Raw genomic sequence first — 17,907 nt, 5'->3', positions numbered from 1 at the left:
TAAAAAGTAAATTTTTTTATAAAATTCCTAATAGCAAAAGGCACCAGTTCAGTATGTGCCGGGTAGACATGCAAAGTTTTGAAAGAATGTATTTAACGTTTATTGAGTTACGCTCCCGAAACGTACTCCCCCCTTATAGAACCAAAATCCAACTTGTTGCCATGTAAATGTAAAAAATAAAAATTTCTAAAATTCCTAAATAGCAAAAGGCAACAGTTAAGCATGAGTCCGATAGACATGCAAAGTTTTATTAGAAAGTTTGAATGGGTTTTGAGTTATGGTCCGGAAACGAACTCTACCCTATAGAACCTAAGTCCAACTTGTTCCTATGGAAACGTAAAAAATAAAAATCTATAAAATTTCTAAATAGCAAAAGGCACCAGTTCCGTATGTGCCTGGTAGACATGCAAAGTTTTGTAAGGAAGTATTTAACGTTTATTGAGTTAAGCTTCGGAAACGTACACCACCCTTAAAGTCCAACTTGTTGCCATGTAAATGTAAAAAATAAAATTTTTTAAATTCCTAAAGATTCTACTACACCAAATCAGAACCAGTTTGGACAGTGCGGTTTTCGTAGGGAGATTCAGTGCAGATCAAGAGATATCTGCAGGCTGTGATTGGAGTATATTCTGTAAGATTTTTATGTCTTTCAAATGTACATCCATCCAGTTATTAAAACTGACCATGTTTTTCTGTATTTAGTACTGTCTTTTTCAACATGATGACTTATGCTGAATGTGACCACAGCTATTTTCAAGTAGGTGACATTTGGTGCGAAACTGGGGGTGGTGTGTTTAGCTTCCTGTACTCGGAAAAGGAGCTGGCTAAGCGGGTAATTTTTATTTTTTTTATTGCTGCTCTAAGGCCAAACTGTGCACACATGTACAGAAATAGCTCTTGAATGCTCAGTTATTTAAAAAAAAATATATAACGTTACTATAGAAGTCTATGGGAAAACATTTGGTTGTGTGTAACCTGTAGGGTGAGTGCACATTTCAGTAATTCATACTTTACATGCTTTCCTGTTTATATATTTCACCATGGCTACACCATGGAGGCAAATTTTAAAAAAATGACAGTGAAGTTGTGGACATTTTGGGTTGAATGGAGCATTTGGATGGCCTGGAAATGAATGATGCTTTGTATTGTGGTCGAACTCAGCACGAACCCCCCAGGGTACCTCTGTCCATCAAGCCCTCCTCCTGCCTTCTGAATTTATTGAAACTGATGAATTTGACAACAAATTAGGATAAAGTCACCACTGCCACAACAATTTCTGCCTTGTGTCAATCTCTTGCCAGTCAAGTTACGCGATGCCGTTATCTTGAGTATGAAGCATGTACACTGCTGACAGCAGAATATGTCACAAATCCCCTTATTTATAGTAAACAATGTTGCATACCAATATACCTTTCTGTAAGGTGCTTTTGTGTGAATGAATGATGCTATTTTTCTATTAAGTTTCTTAAAACAGACTTATTTTTCACTCATATGACTTTCAAATTATCATTTTGTCCCCTCAAGAACTGACTCCTGGCTGTTTTATCCAAACTGGTTTGCCATTTGATATTGTCTGAACACTTTTTTCAGCTTTTAGCATGCCTGATGTTGACTGGGGAAGTATATGTGCACTCATGCAGAAGAAGTAGAAGTTTTCACATCCAATTTGGCATTTGGAGAAGCTGATCCGAAGTACGGTGTTGGCAGTGTGTGATCGACAACCCTTGTTTTGCCTCGCTGCGCTCTATTACTGTGTAGAGGTTGTGGAACTTGGACATGTAGGTACATTAAGTACACTTAAGAACCCCAGTCCACTTGAGGCCCCTCTGTTGCTCACTATCAAGTGCCATAATAAGATCACCCTCATGCATTACACATTTCTGACAGTGCTCCCTTAATGCCTCACTGTGCAGTTTTTTAGTTTGCAAACATAAAGTAAGGGCTATACACCAGTCCCAGAACCTGCTTAGATGAAAATAATATCCACTGGCTCTTTTGGAATGTAACATTATGGTTCTGAAATCATCTGTAAAGAATGTGATAGTGTTCGACAATACTAAATTATCTCCCCTGTTTAGTAAAATGCATTGCATCTGTCATTCCCCTATAAAACCATAAATTATTGGAGAGAAACACTATTTTAAGCTGGTATTGCATGACACTGTTCATTATGAAAAAAAAGAATTACATTTATGTCAGGATAAGCTGTACATTTTCAAAATTATATGGAATTTTAACTTTGTTTCATTGAAACTGGCAAATAACTAAAATTAGCAAGTTTAGACACCTTGAAACATTAAACAGAAAATATAACGTTACTATAGAAGTCTATGGGAAAACATTTGGTTGTGTGTAACCTTAATAGCAAAAGGCACCAGTTCAGCATGAGTCCGATAGACATGCAAAGTTTTGTTAGAAAGTTTTGAATGGGTTTTGAGTTACGCTCCGGAAATGAACACCACCCTTATAGAACCTAAGTCCAACTTGTTGCCATGGAAACGTAAAAAAATTTTTTTTCTAAATATGTGTGCAAAAGGCACAACTTCAGTATGTGACTGATAGATATGCCAAGTATCGATCAAATACACTGAATTGATTTCGAGTTCTACCCCGGAAAAGGAAATTATTACGGACGGACAGACAGACTGGCTGATCGCTATATCCTCCCGCATTATATGCCGGGGGGATAAAAATGAATAATGTGAAATTAATACACACAAAAGGCAGATACTATGCATCAAGTAAAATAACATGGATCATGGCATTCACTGGCAAGTAACTGAGTAAAAATATAATTGACGGTGCTAATTTTCGAACTGAGTCTTGACAAGTATGTCTTAGATAAGCATGCAAACCCTCATTCATGTAATTTCAGTAGGTCCTGAATGTTGAATAACTTAAAATTATTTTTTCCCCATTGTGAAGCAGAAGGAAAGACGGAAGGATGGACAGACGGACGGACAAACTCTGTTCCAATATCTTAAGTTCCAGGGGTCCAGAAACGGTCATATGTGCGGGACATGTCCGATTGGGAATCTCAAATGTCCGGTTTAAAATATTGCTTACCGGATATTTAAATTTTTCTGTCCGTACATTTTAAAAAACAAACGACGCTACCTTCGTGGTCCAAATAATTGATGAGCGTTACCGTATCCCTTCAGCAAATTCAGGTGAATAAACAGGTATAACAAACTTGGTCAATAAAAGTATGAAATTGCATATAAAACATCACTAGATATGATGATTTACCACTTAAAATGTATTTCCTGCTCTCCAAGGCATTGTTTTAAATGCAGAGATTAAGATTACCGAGTGTATTTTCTCGTAAACTAAGCCGGCAATAGCAATAAGCTGTGCACACGTTTCCTCCCAATCTACCAGTGATTCAGTTAAAACGTACCAAATGATGCAACTTCAAAGAATTTTGATGCATTGGTCGGAAGAAATTGTATCTGAAATTATTATTTTATCAGGAACAATATATTCCAATATCGTGTTATTTTAGTTGCAGCTTCCACCATATATACTTAAAATTATAAGAACCATAAGCGTAGCACTTTGGTACAGATGGTATGCAGGATATTTTTGACGTATGGAACGATTTTGACCAGTCACTGTAGGCACTTCCCGCGCAACATGTATTTCGATTGCGAAAACGTTATGTTGACATTTAATAGTCAAACTGCCTCAAATATGACTTTTAGCAAGTCATGGTATGGCATTCATGACATGTATATCCATTTTCTTGCAACTCAAGTTCGTTTCAAGGCGCCAATAGTGGTAATCTGACTGTGGTTGCTGTAAATAACGGTGAGTTGTGCGATCTACCGATCACTTAGCATACGATTTCACCGAAATGATTGTAAACATTATTAGTAATTATTGAATGAAATATTGAATAAAATTAATCAAATATATTGCAAACTTTAGTCCACTGGTATTTCTGGTGTTACGTGATCGCGGTGATCAGCTGATAATGTTTTCTGAAATGGGGGGAAAACATTGTGTCATTGGAAAACTTGAGTTTATTAAAAATGTTAGTTAATTTTGGCCATGCTTTACTGCGCTATGACCGAAGCGCGCAATAATGAGGGAACACTGTACGTAACAACTTGTAATGTGTGTGAAACGTCGTACAAAAATGCTCTATTTGAAGGGGGGTGACCTAAATGCAAATGTCCGTTTGGGATTTTATATTTTCCGGACCCCTGATAAGTTCCCTTTCAAAAGAGGACGGATGGACAGAGAGATGGATGGACGAACTCCGAATCATCTCTTTCATTAATATATACTTTTATATTCGTATCATACCTTCATTCAGAAGTCCTTCTTCTGGGTTGACTGTAGGCATTATGTTAGCCAACATATTGTAGTCCATATTTTCATCCAAAGGGATAAATGGTGTGGTCCACCGAGGTATTGGTGTTGAGCGAGGAGTTGTGCGTGGCGTGGCTACAGGTGATGCTATCAGGCTAAGAGTAGTTGGGCTGATCACTCCACTTATGGCATTTACTGGACTAATGCTGGGGTAGGTAAACACCTGCAAAAGCAAAATCTAAGATAAAAGAGGCATGTCTCACGATCAAAATATCATAGGCAGTTTGGCAGGGTATATAGGTTTAACAGGGAGTTTATATACATTTTATATATTCCCTCAGTTAAGTAAGTTGATTATATCTATTTAAGTATTGAGAGTGCTGCTGCCAATACAAATTATAACAGCAGCTGGGGTATCATTACCATGACCTGCAGCACAAAGTCATGTGCGGGTCAGCGGTTTGTAATTAATGCCAGAGAATGGCCGGTTTTCCACTGAAGCTTAACTTTGTGGATGAGGTGTGGGATACTGCAGGCTGACCATATATATGTAACGTAACAGGATACATGGCAGTCTGACAGTGAGGGTTAAAGATAGTACGCTTTCTGTGAGTCGAGACTTCACCCTCGGACAGCGGCGAGGCAGGTTGGCCCTCTTGCGCCTCAGAGATCCTGCCTGGCCATACTACTATGTAGTTATATAGACATATTAAGATCACGAATAAACGTTGTAGACCCGCAGACGGACTTGTGTTGTTAAAAAGAGAAATATCCGATAGAGCATCAACGTCTACCTGGGATTTAAAACCTATATACCCTGCCAAACTGCCTATGATAAAAGGTATACATCATTCATGTGCACCAGCATTATCAATTATATACACATTGTTACTATTTTGTTTAGATTAAAATATGAGTGTCACAGCACGGTAGCTCACCTGGGTATGAACTTAACAGTTCAAATTGTCAACAAGACAGATAAGAATTTCAGTAAGTAGGCCACCGGCCCATTACATATGAACAACAAAAATCTATAATGCATACTTGAGTAAAGTATTTATTATTTATGATGTTTTTTCTTCCAATTTATACACAGAGAAAAGAACATATGAATGGTCTGAAGCATAAACGTTTTGTTACTGAAGAAAATTAAGTCTAAAATGAGGAAGGTCTTTACTGTGGATATTGGAAATTGTTCTCAAAAAAGAACATCATCTTCAACATACACTGCATTATTTGTAAATCACACTGCAATCATGTGTTGATACATATACACATGAAATATCATGTGGCCACAAATCGTCAGGCATAGACACAAACATCACTGCTTTCCTGATGTTGCTATAAATTAGTTAATTAACAGCCTTAACTTTAACTGAGTACATTGTTAAGTGGTTGTGGCAGCAATTACTCAGGCAAATGAACAGTATGTTGGCTTCGATGTTCCCTCTTTTGGCCAATATACCTGCCACAAATTCTAATTTGTGCCAAGTTGTGTTTTTCCAACTATTGAGTTCAGGTTGGGGTGAGGTGAAAAGGAGTTTAAAGTCGCTTCCAAGAAAATTGCATTAATGCATGCATGTGTGCATGTGTGTCTGCTTATACTAGTCCAGACTAATGCCGATTTTATAGTGCTAGTTCACAGAGATATTATGGCCCAGTTTAAGACGAATACCCCACTCAGACACAGTATACTGACTCAATATACTATACTGGGTTTGAATCCCAGATGGGACTCACAGCCACCCCCCCCCCCACCCCCCCCCCACCCCCCCCCCCCCCCCACCCCACCCCCCTCCCCAAAGTACTGGAATCTGTACTTTACTTTACTAAGAAAGTGTTATCCAAAATAAGACATTTGTTACATTTGACCACTTTCTAAATGGCATTGGCGCTGGGAGCAGTGCCAGTTCACACTTGTCAGAGGGATCACAAAGCATGTGATCAAGACTACCAGTTGTCAGACTTTCATTTTTGTGAAGTAAAATCCTAGATATTTTTTACAATTGTATACTTATCATTCATTACTCCTTAATGCATTTACTGCTTGTTCTTGACAGAGAGAAATAGCTTGTGATAGGGCTTGCTGAAGACGAAGTTGTTCCAACTGGTTGTGTGGCTAATGTATCACACAGCTCCAATGTTACCCCAGAAGTAGTGACATCACTGAACAGCACATTACTGCTGAAACAGCTCATCTGAAGGCATCAAGGGGATGAAGTAATGCAGGATAAGTATACAAATATATAAAATATGTAGGATTTAATTATATTTTTTAACTTATCCTGCATTTCTCCTTCATGCATCTGTATCGGATGGTATGGCGGAGGGCATACCTTTAGATGACATAGAGACCATCTATCAGCAAACAGCGATGTAAGACATTGAGCGACCATGCCTGTTGACAGGAAAGGATACTGACGTACCAAGCCAGTGTAGCATGTAACCTTCTAGTCTGAGGTGCGCACACCAGAGAGGTCGAAAGGCTGGCTCTGGACTTGTTGAAGCGTCAATGGCGTCTTGTGGTGGCGACCACATGGGCAACCACCAAAAGGCCAAAATTGTGGACGCCTTAGACGTCTTCAAGGGCGACATCGTGCAAATAGTTACTGGCAAAGATGGTGCCAGAAGCAGCCTATGGCTCCTATTGAGCAGTTGCTATGCATGGTGCAAGCATGTTGAAGCATCTGCTTCCAGTGAGACAGAGCCAGCATGAGTGCTTCCAGTTCCAGGTTGTTGATATGCCACTGTTGTTGAGTGGAGATGTGGCTTTAGGTGGTCGAGGAGGACAATGAAGGCTGACTGGTCCTGGCGCATGATGTAAGAAGAGAGGTCCTGCACTGATGTGAGGAGACCAAAGAGCGCCTGCCATTGGTGGAGAATGCGGGTTCCTTGTAGCGCAGGGAGTAGATGGCATTGGATTCGGCTCCACCTCTGACTGGATTCAGAGAGGCGGTCGTGCTCAGGTCTGAAAGCAGCCTCTGATAAATTTGAGATTGTACGCAGGTGTGAAATCTGATTTCCGGACATTGATAATCCAGCCTAAGTGACTAAGGAGGCGCATAGTGAAATCCCTGTAGCGGATTAGCGTGGCTGTTTGTAATGCGTGTGAAAAGCCATGAGGTTGAAGAAATTCCAAATTGGAGGACTGCCCATTGGGAGTGGACTCCCTCAAAGAAGAAGCTAAGGTCTTTGGGGTGGATTGGTACATGCAGGTAAGCGTCCTGGATGTCTAGGCTGATCAGGGCATGTTTGGATCTGAGGAGCCTGGGAATGGGCACCTGAAAGTATGGTGGACCCTCCAGATAGCGCTTGTTGAAAGCTGCCAAGCAGGGAATCATTTGATATTTGTTTGAGTCCTTCTTGGGGACCAGGAATATTGGTGAGTTGAAGCCTGGTGTAATTGCTGGTGTGTGTACAATCTCTATGGCTTTTTTGGCTAGCAGTAGCCCCTGTAGTGTGGGGGGATAGGTGTCAGCTATTGGGGATGTCGTCAAAGCTGATACCCTTGGCGCAGTATGTTTGTGATGTATGGTTGCCCCAGGATGTCTCAGTTCCACAATAGTGCCCTAATCTCCCACCTACAGGATTTTTGATGACTTGAATGGCTAGGGTTGGAAATGCAAGTTGTAGGTGTTTGTCATATCTATACTTGGGCTTGCAGTCGGCACCTCCGCATCAGGGTGGTCACGGCGTGGTTGGTACAAACCGGAGGCCTTGCCTTTGCCTTGTCCTCTGCCCCAGAAGGCCGTAGTCACGTCCTCATTTTGGCTGGAGGGAGTTCCTCTTAGGGGGATATGTACCAGATCTAGAGGATCTGAGAGCATTGGCATGCAATACCTGAGCCACGGCCTTGAAGTCAGTTTCATCTCTGGCATAGGTGGAGGCACAAGCATGTGTGTTGGGAGGCCTGGGAAGTGGATCACAAAGGTTGGCTGAGCAAGTCCCATTCAGTCAGAGCTAAGTAGCCAAGATGGCGGGTACTTTGGTAACGCCACAAGTACGTGGGAATGCATGTGGTCAATCTGGTGTTGTTTGTATGTCATGACTGTGGTCAAGTGGACAAGTCTGGAACCTGGTTGAGGCCAAGATGCCAATCGCAATCAGAGACGGAGCCCTCATAAGATTGGGTGAAGGAGCCATCTGAGGAGGCTGCAAGGTACTCTCAACGGTACTGGAGAACAACTGTGAGAACGACACCTAGATCAGGAGGATCTACTACAACTATGCCTCGAAGTTGGAAATGTCGAAACCAAGAGACTACAGAGGGTATGTTACATGGACGCCACCAAGGTCCACTAGGGAAGCCATGCCCGGAGGCGCCAAGAGGACGAGAGACGCCGGATGAGCCGAGTATCTAGAGACAGGTTGCTGGAACATGCTTTGTATGAAGCTCCATGTAAGGCGTTGGAGGCAGCTGGAAAGGTGTCGGAGGTGGCTGGAAAGGCTCCAGGTATTGTCCGAATCCTGTTGGGAGCCTGTAATGTGTAACCAATGTGGGCCTAAAATGCTTTGAGTAAAAATGTATCTTCTTTTGTTAAATTGCTCATCATTTTAAGATTTGGGTATGAATTCTGACTTACCTGATGGCCCTGAGGATGAATATGTGCAAAGGCGTGTTCTGGACGAGACAAAACAGTAAAAGGACTAGACATAATGGTTCTGTTAACAGGTGGGGTGCCTGGAGAGCTGGATACAATACTGGGACTGTTAGCTGTAGAGATACTGGTACCTGAAGAAAAATAATACATTGGTAGACTAAGAAAATTAAGTGTCATGGCACAGTAGCTCACCTGGATGTGAAGTTAACAGGACCCAAATCAAACAATAAATTCCATAGAATTAAACAAAATATAATGTCATTAAAAGAAGAAACATACACATCAAGTTCAGCATCCTCAGTTTGGCAATTTCAGAGGAAACAATGTCTAGAAATCAGATGTCTAGAGTGCATTTTGAGAGAATGTTTGCATTAGCATTGTCAAAAGTGCAACAGTCAAATAAAGGTTTTAATGAATAGAACTCATATTTCTAACCACACACATACCGTTAATTACATTTTAAAACAAATAGCAATGTAATAGCACAAATGTGGCTTGGGGTAGGAACAAGCATGTGAAGTTTCAGCTTCTTTGGTCAAGCAGTTTTACACTTCTATACCAACTTTCAAAAAAGTTTGAACAAAATGACTGAAAAAATGGCCTTAAATAGCTTTTTCAATGTGTGGATTCAGTGGCAGCCATATTGAAAATCAGATTCAAACAACTTCAACAAATTCCGGTGCCATCATTGGTGAGGAACATGTGTAAAGTCTACTTGGAATTTTGCGTGCACTTTTTCAGTGACACCATAGCTGGCATCATTTAGACTAAGTTTCAGCTGCATCAGTAACACATCGTCATGAAAAGGAGGGTACGTTAGAGTCAAAGGTTGTAGCTGAAAATAAATAGTGAGTAATAGCCAATAAGACAATTTTCAATATTTACTTTTTATAATTTGTTCATTTTTCTACAGCATTTACAGCTTTGCATAAAGTTGGGCCATTCACCCTGAAAGAGATTAAAAAAATGTTTTCTTTCTTGGTGTAAAGGTGTAAGTAAAGTGATTTCAATTGATTGTTACTTGATGCAGAGCTTGATACTGGAGAACTGCTGCTGATCACAGCCTGTCCATCAGATGTACGGAGAATAGCAACTGGCCGAGCAAGGTTTGGTGGTGGTGGAGGAGGAGGTGGCAACATTCCCGGTGCAAAGAACTGGGGTAGTTTTGTAGGACTCTTCATTGGTGGTGTAGATGGACTGGACTGAAACACAAAGATAATGTTTATAGGATCATACCATGACGATGACTGAAATGCAAAGACAGAGTCTGTTCCTCTCCAACTTTACCTTAGTGACCAAAACTTTCCCACAAAGGGAACAGCATTATGAACCAATTAGACCAAATCATGTGACAGCTGACCTAATCCATAAAAAGTTCAAGAGTGAGCCAGACCACTTTTATTTAATCGTCCAAGCCAAAAGATTTGAAAGGTGTTCTTGAACAAAGATATAGCTCAGCATCTGAAAACCCATTACTTAAAGGGGAATCTACTGCATTGAGTGGGCTGAGCTTATACAATCTGACAGGTCAATATGATGTCATGCTAACACACAAATTTCATTGGTTAATGCGTAACGGGTAACGTCTTGTAAACACCCAGCCACATGGGAGTTTTACAAAAAGGACGTAAGTTTTAATGGTAATAAATATCCATCAAACGATTCCAAGACCTTTTCAACAAATGGGTAGGTCTTGGGTTTCAAAAACTAGCCTGCCATGTCGTCTTCACATCTTCATAAAATGTTACTGTGGAATGTCTACGATTTATTTTTTTATTCAAGTCCAACACACAAATTAGTTCTACACTATTTTCTGGACAGGAGCGAAATACATTTGTCGTGATGAATAAGAGCAGTGTTTATGAACAAAACACCATAATATGTACAACGGCACCAAACGTAATCCTGTGGTGCACGGTATCTTTGCAGTTTATGAATAGCATATCTCACAATATACCCGGCAATCGGTGATTTCAACAGTGTATTTTTTTCGTTGTGTTCGTCTTGCCTTTATCTGAAATTTGGATGACAACGATCATTAAAACCCTGGTAAAAATATTGTCAAGTGATGAAAGTAGTATTTTGTCATTTCCGTCACATGTTTTCATTGCCCAGTAGCAATGTGTTTTGTCTGACATCTCCTCCTACTAAAGTCACTCAATCCGTGAAATTTTGCGGGTCCAAGTGACCCAGATTCCCTGTTTATTGGCATGCCAAGTGTCATTTGCATAAGGCCATCCATATTTCTTGTATGCTTTTCTCACCTCAAACCTGAACTCACTGGAGAGCGGGCGGACAAAATAAAATATCAATTTTTTAAAAAAAATGGTTGGTTGGTTGGTCGGTTGTTTAATGCTGCACTCAGCAATATTCCAGCTATATGACGGTGGTCTGTAAATAAACAAGTCTGGACCAGACAATCCAGTGATTAATATCATGAGCATCGATCCACGCAATAATTGTGTCTTTCAATAATTGTGTATAAATTATTTATGACATTTTAAAAAATGGTACTTTAAAACACTTGGTACCAGAATCTTAGTCTAAAAATCAATTTATGACGTAGATTCTAGATCAAGTCGCATTGCTTCGGAAATGAATTTTTAATAAACAACTGAAGAAAGATAAAGTTGACCTGGTTCCATTATGACAGTGCAATGGTAAATCTAGATCTTGTAGAATTTCTTATATTTCACGTCGGAATAGAAACAAAACACAGACAGCCTCACATACTTCGAAACGATTTTCAGATAAATAATGTATTTATTCACGCTAATTCTGTCATGTGCCTGAACACAGATTTCAACATGATCTTAATGAAGATTATTCAGGTATCATCCTCTCTTGTAACTACTTCAACATGAACACATTTTTGGTCTAGCAGCTCAAAGCAACAATGTCGGACTCAGATGCATTTTTCTCCTTCCACGACGAGCATCTGTCATCTTCCTCGACAACCTTCCTGGTCAATTGATTTCAACAAAATGTAAAACACAGCCTCATTCACGGCGTCATCATAAGATTCCCTCAAAATACCCCTCCATGTGATCAGGGTTATGACCTAGGGATTAATTAATATATTACTTTGCATTATTAGTTAAGAAATGTTTTCGTGATTGCTATTATAAAAAAAACCATGATGTACATGTTGTTTTTTTATTGCACCGCGGATTTCTTCTATTTAATTTCTAAAAGTTTTTGTTTGCCCCCTTTCTGACCACGTGGACTCCTAGCAACCACGCCCTGTGAGTGCATCCCAGTTTGGATTGTTGCTATCTGTAAAGTACTTTGCAAGTTTGCCTGTCTTCAATATGAGCAACAAAACATTTTCGTGTGACACTAAATTGGCGGAAAGTAGTTTGAGATGATCAGGGGGAGCTTTTGGGCATTACAATTCTGACATTAATGACTTTATCGTGGAGAAAGTTCCAATTCAAGATGTCATCAATCCAACTGACAACTCAAATCAACAAGATGGCGCCTCTCTTCCCGCCCTTTCAAGTGCAACAGAAACTTTGACAAATTCAGTGCCGATTTTCGGGATTCGTGAATCCGTGTCACAGCCAGATTTCTTTGTGGAACCAGATGAAGGCGAATATGTCTGTTCACACTTCTTTTGTCAAACATGCGGGAAACAGCATTGGAAAAGGTGCAGCCACCATGTTACAGACATTTGTCGATTCGAAAACAGTGCTACAAATACTAATGGACTGAGCTAAATAGATGAAGTGTTTGGAGAGATCCTAGATTCTCGGACTTGAATAAATGGATATTAAACGTAGCAGCAGATGAAGGACTGGTGTGGACAAACGGGAAGTGATGCCAGATTGTGTTGAAAACTTGTGTGTGAGGTGTATCCAAATTCCCCGAACAAAAATAAACGAGACACTTGTGGATCTAATGATCAAACTCAGGGTTTTTTTGTGTGAAAATTCTGTGAAAGAAAAGGAAATACTGATTGAAATTGTCTTCGAATGTATATTGGAGTTTTCGTTTATCTTAAGTACAATATTATCTAGATGTGCCTAATGTAGGTCAAAACATCTAGTTTATTTCATTACTTATGTATCAGTTGCTTATGTGCAATGTTGTGTTGATACCTGTGACATATCCATATATTGTAGTCAAACTAAGAACTATTGGCGCAACTTCTGGTGTCTAGGCCTAAATACTAGTTGAAAAATTGTGTAATAATTTTTGTGCAGCAAACAACAACAAACAATGGAATATAATATCATAATTTATTTACATTGGCGACAAAGGGGGGCTACCTCGGTTGCTGGTGCTAGTGGGTCGTAAACCTGAGTGATAGGAATAGAGAAAGAGTACCCCGAGGATCGTGGATCCTGGGTTGATAGCTTGTTAGTGGGTCGTCAACCCGAGTATTGTTGTGGATCCCAGTATTAGTAGAGATGTACCCTTGGAGGTCGTGAAGCCCCGAGTGTTAGGTTAGGGATAGGTATATCATTATATGGTATGAGTTGGGGGCTACAGACGCCCAAAGAGAGTATGTGTAGCAACTGAGTGCCCCCAAGGAATAATATGTAAACAAAGTTTAATAGCATCAGTCCTTGTACACGTGCCATATAGTCTGTATCACAGCGAGCACTGGGAGGCAGTAGCAGGGGTATGGAATTTATGGCACAATGTCTGTATATCCTCACTTAGCACATAGTGGAGTCCATATGCTGTGCTCTACACAGTTGGGTACAACAGACACTACAGAAGAGTCCTGAGATGATTTGGCACAAAGAACGATGGCACACGCAACTAACGGTCATGATTAAACATGGGATGGGAACGATGCTTCACAACCATCTAAATATATACACAAACTGACGTGGTACAATATGGCGCTTCGTCAGGTCGAAATCAAGTCTATACGGTACATAGGGAGATCTGGGCTTGGCGCAAGGTAGCTTCGGGGGTTCGGATGTACCGAGTAAAACAGTCAGAGCTTCATCGTCCTAGAGTCTTGATAAGGCGAGCTTGAGCTGCCATTGTGGCCGCGCCGATCCTGAAAGAGTGTCCTGAATACCCACTGGAACTAAAACCAGCGCGACACAATATAATGCTGAGCCATCTCAGAAAGGTATTCCTGGTAATGGCTGTAAAGGAGCTGTCCACAAAGAGGGGGTCGGTGTTACGTGCCCCACTCTGTCGTCTGATCCTTACGAGTTGTGTCAGGCTGCGAAAGGGGCACACCAGGTTCTTCGTAGCGAACAAAAAGATATGTACGCCTTGACGAAAAGGGTCAGTCTTAGACACTTTGAGTCGTAAAATGCACCTGGCACGATTTGGATCGAATGTGATGTCTTCTACGCAGATGTTGGCATCGACGTCGAAACTAGATGAGCAGGTAAACTCGCCACAACGTAAAAATCCAAAGAAGGCAATGGTGCACATAGTCTCCATATTCAAGTCATTGTAAGGTCCTAGCACACCCTGTCTTAGGAGAGTGACGATCCGACAGAGAATGTCATACGTAATGGGAAGCCTCTTACTCTTGACGGGAGATTGTAACTTCTTGTATCCTCTCATCAGAGTCTGGATACGGGCGAAGGCACCAGAGGCTGGGGAATCAAACACAATATGTAATAAGGCTTGCAAGTAAGTATACCTAATACCCGCCAGGTATATTTTCACTGTTGTATAGGCGAGCTTAAGGACCCCGAAACAGTGGGCCAGAAAGTACTGGAGATACGTCTCTTGCACTGGAGGCAGAGTGTCGGCTTCCATGGAAAACAGGTACACACGGATCATGAACTTGATGTAGCACTGCATCCCTGTGGCATAAGTGTGTCTGGTGCAAGGGGTAATGGCGGTATGGGTATTCAAATCCAGATGACTTGTGAACTGGGAGGGCATGGTGTGGCATTCTTCTCTGCTGATGGCGCTAGACTTCGGAATTTCTTGAGCTGCAAACGAGAGAGCGCATCAGCAATGCTGTTATGAACGCCAGGGATATGTTGCGCGATGACGACAAAGTTACCTTTAGCAGCAGTCCAGGTTAGTGTTCTCATTAAAGACATAATCTTAATACATTTAGATCTGCCTTTCCTAATGATATGAACTGTTGATATATTGTCACAGCAAAAGAGCACACACTTTTGTGACCATCTATGTCCCCACAAGATGGCTGCCACAACAATGGGGTATAATTCCAGTAAGGCTAGGCTGTGTTCAATTCCCAGATATTTGATGACTGGAACGGGACCTGCTGACTTATGTTCAGCTAATGGTATTTGGAGTAGCCTAAAGAGTTCGCATAAAGTGTTCATGATTTTCTGGGCATCAGCAGTTGGCGCATCAATGGTTAGGAAGTCGTCAAGGAGGTGGAGAATATGTTTGACGTCATAATTGTTATGCAGAATCCAGCATACTGCTCCTGAGAGGGAGTCGAAAAGTTTTGGGCTTGATCTGCATCCGAATGCCAAACATGTATAGAAATAGAACTCTTCTTCCCACTTGAATCCAAAGAACAGCCAGAACTTGGGTGCAATGGGTACCTGTTTAAAGGCGTCAGAAATGTCAACCTTGCACATCAAGGCCTCTGGTCCTTCTTCCAGAATAAGAGATATAGCGTTGTCAATGGTCACATAGGGCAGGGAGCACAAGTCTTTGTAAATTAGTTCATTTACACTTGGGATGTCTGGCTTGTCGTGTGGGGCTGATAGGTCCAAAATTAGTCTTTTCTTGCGGCTGTACTTGCCTTCAGCTAAACCTAGTGGACTGACTCGATAGATGGGGTAAGGCGACTTGGTGAAAGGTCCTATCACGTTTCCCCTTGCCACTTCTGACTGGACCAGTTTTGTGATGGTAGAAGGCTCTCGTCGGGCACTCAGGTTGTTGGGACACTCGACAGTTGTAGTAGGCAGAGGAGCGATTAGAGGGTCAAAGCCCAGTGTAAGTCCATTGATTAGGTAGTTGGAGGAAATTTGGTCTGGAAGAGATGAAAGTTCATATTTTAGATGAGTCACATTGATTGGTGTTAGGTTAACAGGTCTACATGATAGTAGGGGAGCCAGCCCGTCTGGAGTCGGTCATGTCTTATGCTTCCTCTCCCTGCAGTTCTGTCTCACGTGGCTTGTGTCTTTACAGAGAACACACACGTGTTCGAAGTAGCAGGTTTGTCGCTGGCAGCCCTGGTCATTAAAATTGTTGCACACTTCTCTGCCGTTGATGCGCACTTTGGGTCAACCTCTGGCATTGACTTTGCCTTGACAGTAGCTTGTTGAGGCCTGTCGAACTGCCCGCTTGGAAGTCTGATCCTTGGGTCCATGAGATTGGGGCATCCCTTGGAAGTGTGGGTTATGCTCTGGCATGATTGACAGGACCTGGCCCTCTGTCCTGTGGAACACATTGTATATATCCGTTTGTCCACCATGTCCCACCTAATAGGCGTTCCTTCCTGCTGCTACACGTGCAGCAAACAGTTTATGGTAATCATAATGATTAGTCTTGGAGGATCAGCTATCACATTCTCTGAGCCCGTCAGGTACTCAGCAAAAATAGTAAAATTGTACTTTATAGCTAGGTAGCTCAGTTCCCTGAGACAATGCACTGCCGGGAAAACAACCTGAGGTACCGTTGTTAATCATTCCAACCGTAGCCTGATAATCAGACATCACACACACAAATCTATTTGACCATTGAGTACACCACCTCTCAGCTGCTATGCACACTATTGAAAGTTCCTTCAAGTTAATATGGTAATCTGAAAGATTAGATCTGTCTATTTCCCAGTCCACATAGACCCAATCACACTCATGGAATGCTCCATCTGCACGTGTGCATACATCCGTGAACACTGTTTCAACCGGTCTGAGATCCCAAATACGACGAGTATTTGCTCCTTCAACAAGAAACTTGATCCACCATTGCAGATCCACGAGTAACTGGTCTATTCTGCACTTGTCATGTGGTTCAGGCAAGGAAGAAAGGCAGTTGAATATAGTCCGGACGTGTAACTGTCCCCAAGGGATGACAAGTGATGGCCAACACAACTTGCCAGCAAGGCGTTCCAATTGATGTCTTGAGGCTCTAGGTTTGATCATTAACTCCTGCACAAAATCCACTTTTTAGGGGCCAAGGCGAGAACATCAGTCACCAAGTCAATGTCAATGCCCAGGAAAGTGACTTTGGTGGCAGGCCCTTCGACCTTGTTCCAGTTTATTTCAAAGCCCAGTTGGTGTAAAAATCTAATTAAGCACAACAGGGAAAGTTCACACTTCTCCGAAGAAATAGCATCAATCCAAAAGTTGTCTAAGTATGTCACGACTGCACACAGGTTCAAACTTGCAAAATATCGGTTGATGAATTGAGTAATGCAGTTGAATATGAAAGGACTCCGTCTGGCACCAAACGGTAAGCGTTTATCAATCATATATGTTGGTACGGTATCCCCTGTTTAAGTCCACTTAAGACCTGTACACACTTAGTTTGAAGGGTGCATTGCCACACTCCTATAAGCTGCTTTAAGGTCAACTTTCGCCATATAAGCACCTGGCAAAAGCTTGTTCACCGCATCATGAATAGTCTGGTAAGAAAAGGACTCCTTAGTCACAAAATCATTCAATGACCCTCCTTTGGGTAAGCTGAAATCATGAATCAAACGGATGTCCGTGCTATCCTTTGGCACATCACTAAGAGCACTCCCAATGAAGGGCTTGTATAATACTTTCTCATAATGCCCTGATTCTTATTCTTCGTGAATCCTCTTCTCCACCTTAGGGCGGTTCTCTGCTGTGAGACATGACATATGATTATCTACTTCGGCGGGTACAATAGAAGGGATTTTTTCCCTGTTGACAATATCAAAACGCTCGCATTACCCCTTTAATATGTATTCACTTTCACTGTCCGCTTGTAATATTAAATCCCATGAATAGAGGTTGGCCGCAATCTGAGACAAGGGGGAACTGGCACGGCCCTACTGAAAAATCGGAGTAGTCCCATCGGCAGCGATGGACACCGCTTACTGCCCTGC

The 17,907-nt window shown here is 41.5% G+C and overlaps 1 protein-coding gene across 3 annotated transcripts in view; it reads right to left on the bottom strand.

The window, feature by feature from the left end:
• LOC139478918 (nuclear factor 1 X-type-like) overlaps positions 1-17,907 on the bottom strand; it is a 273,086-nt gene that overhangs the window by 27,643 nt on the left and 227,536 nt on the right. For all 3 annotated transcript variants that reach the window (XM_071261607.1, XM_071261605.1, XM_071261606.1), the window contains 3 exons: positions 9,940-10,120; positions 8,901-9,049; positions 4,312-4,540 (listed from right to left, as the gene is read on the bottom strand). In XM_071261607.1, the coding sequence (XP_071117708.1) occupies positions 4,312-4,540; positions 8,901-9,049; positions 9,940-10,120 (559 nt within the window). The remainder of the gene's footprint in view (positions 1-4,311; positions 4,541-8,900; positions 9,050-9,939; positions 10,121-17,907) is intronic.

This window comes from Haliotis cracherodii, unplaced genomic scaffold, assembly GCF_022045235.1.
Source record: "Haliotis cracherodii isolate W230 unplaced genomic scaffold, xgHalCrac1.p SCAF_4, whole genome shotgun sequence".
NCBI classification, from domain to species: Eukaryota; Metazoa; Mollusca; class Gastropoda; order Lepetellida; family Haliotidae; genus Haliotis; species Haliotis cracherodii.
The sequence above is the reverse complement of the archived record's forward strand: the minus strand, read 5'-3'. Positions and strand labels throughout refer to the sequence as shown.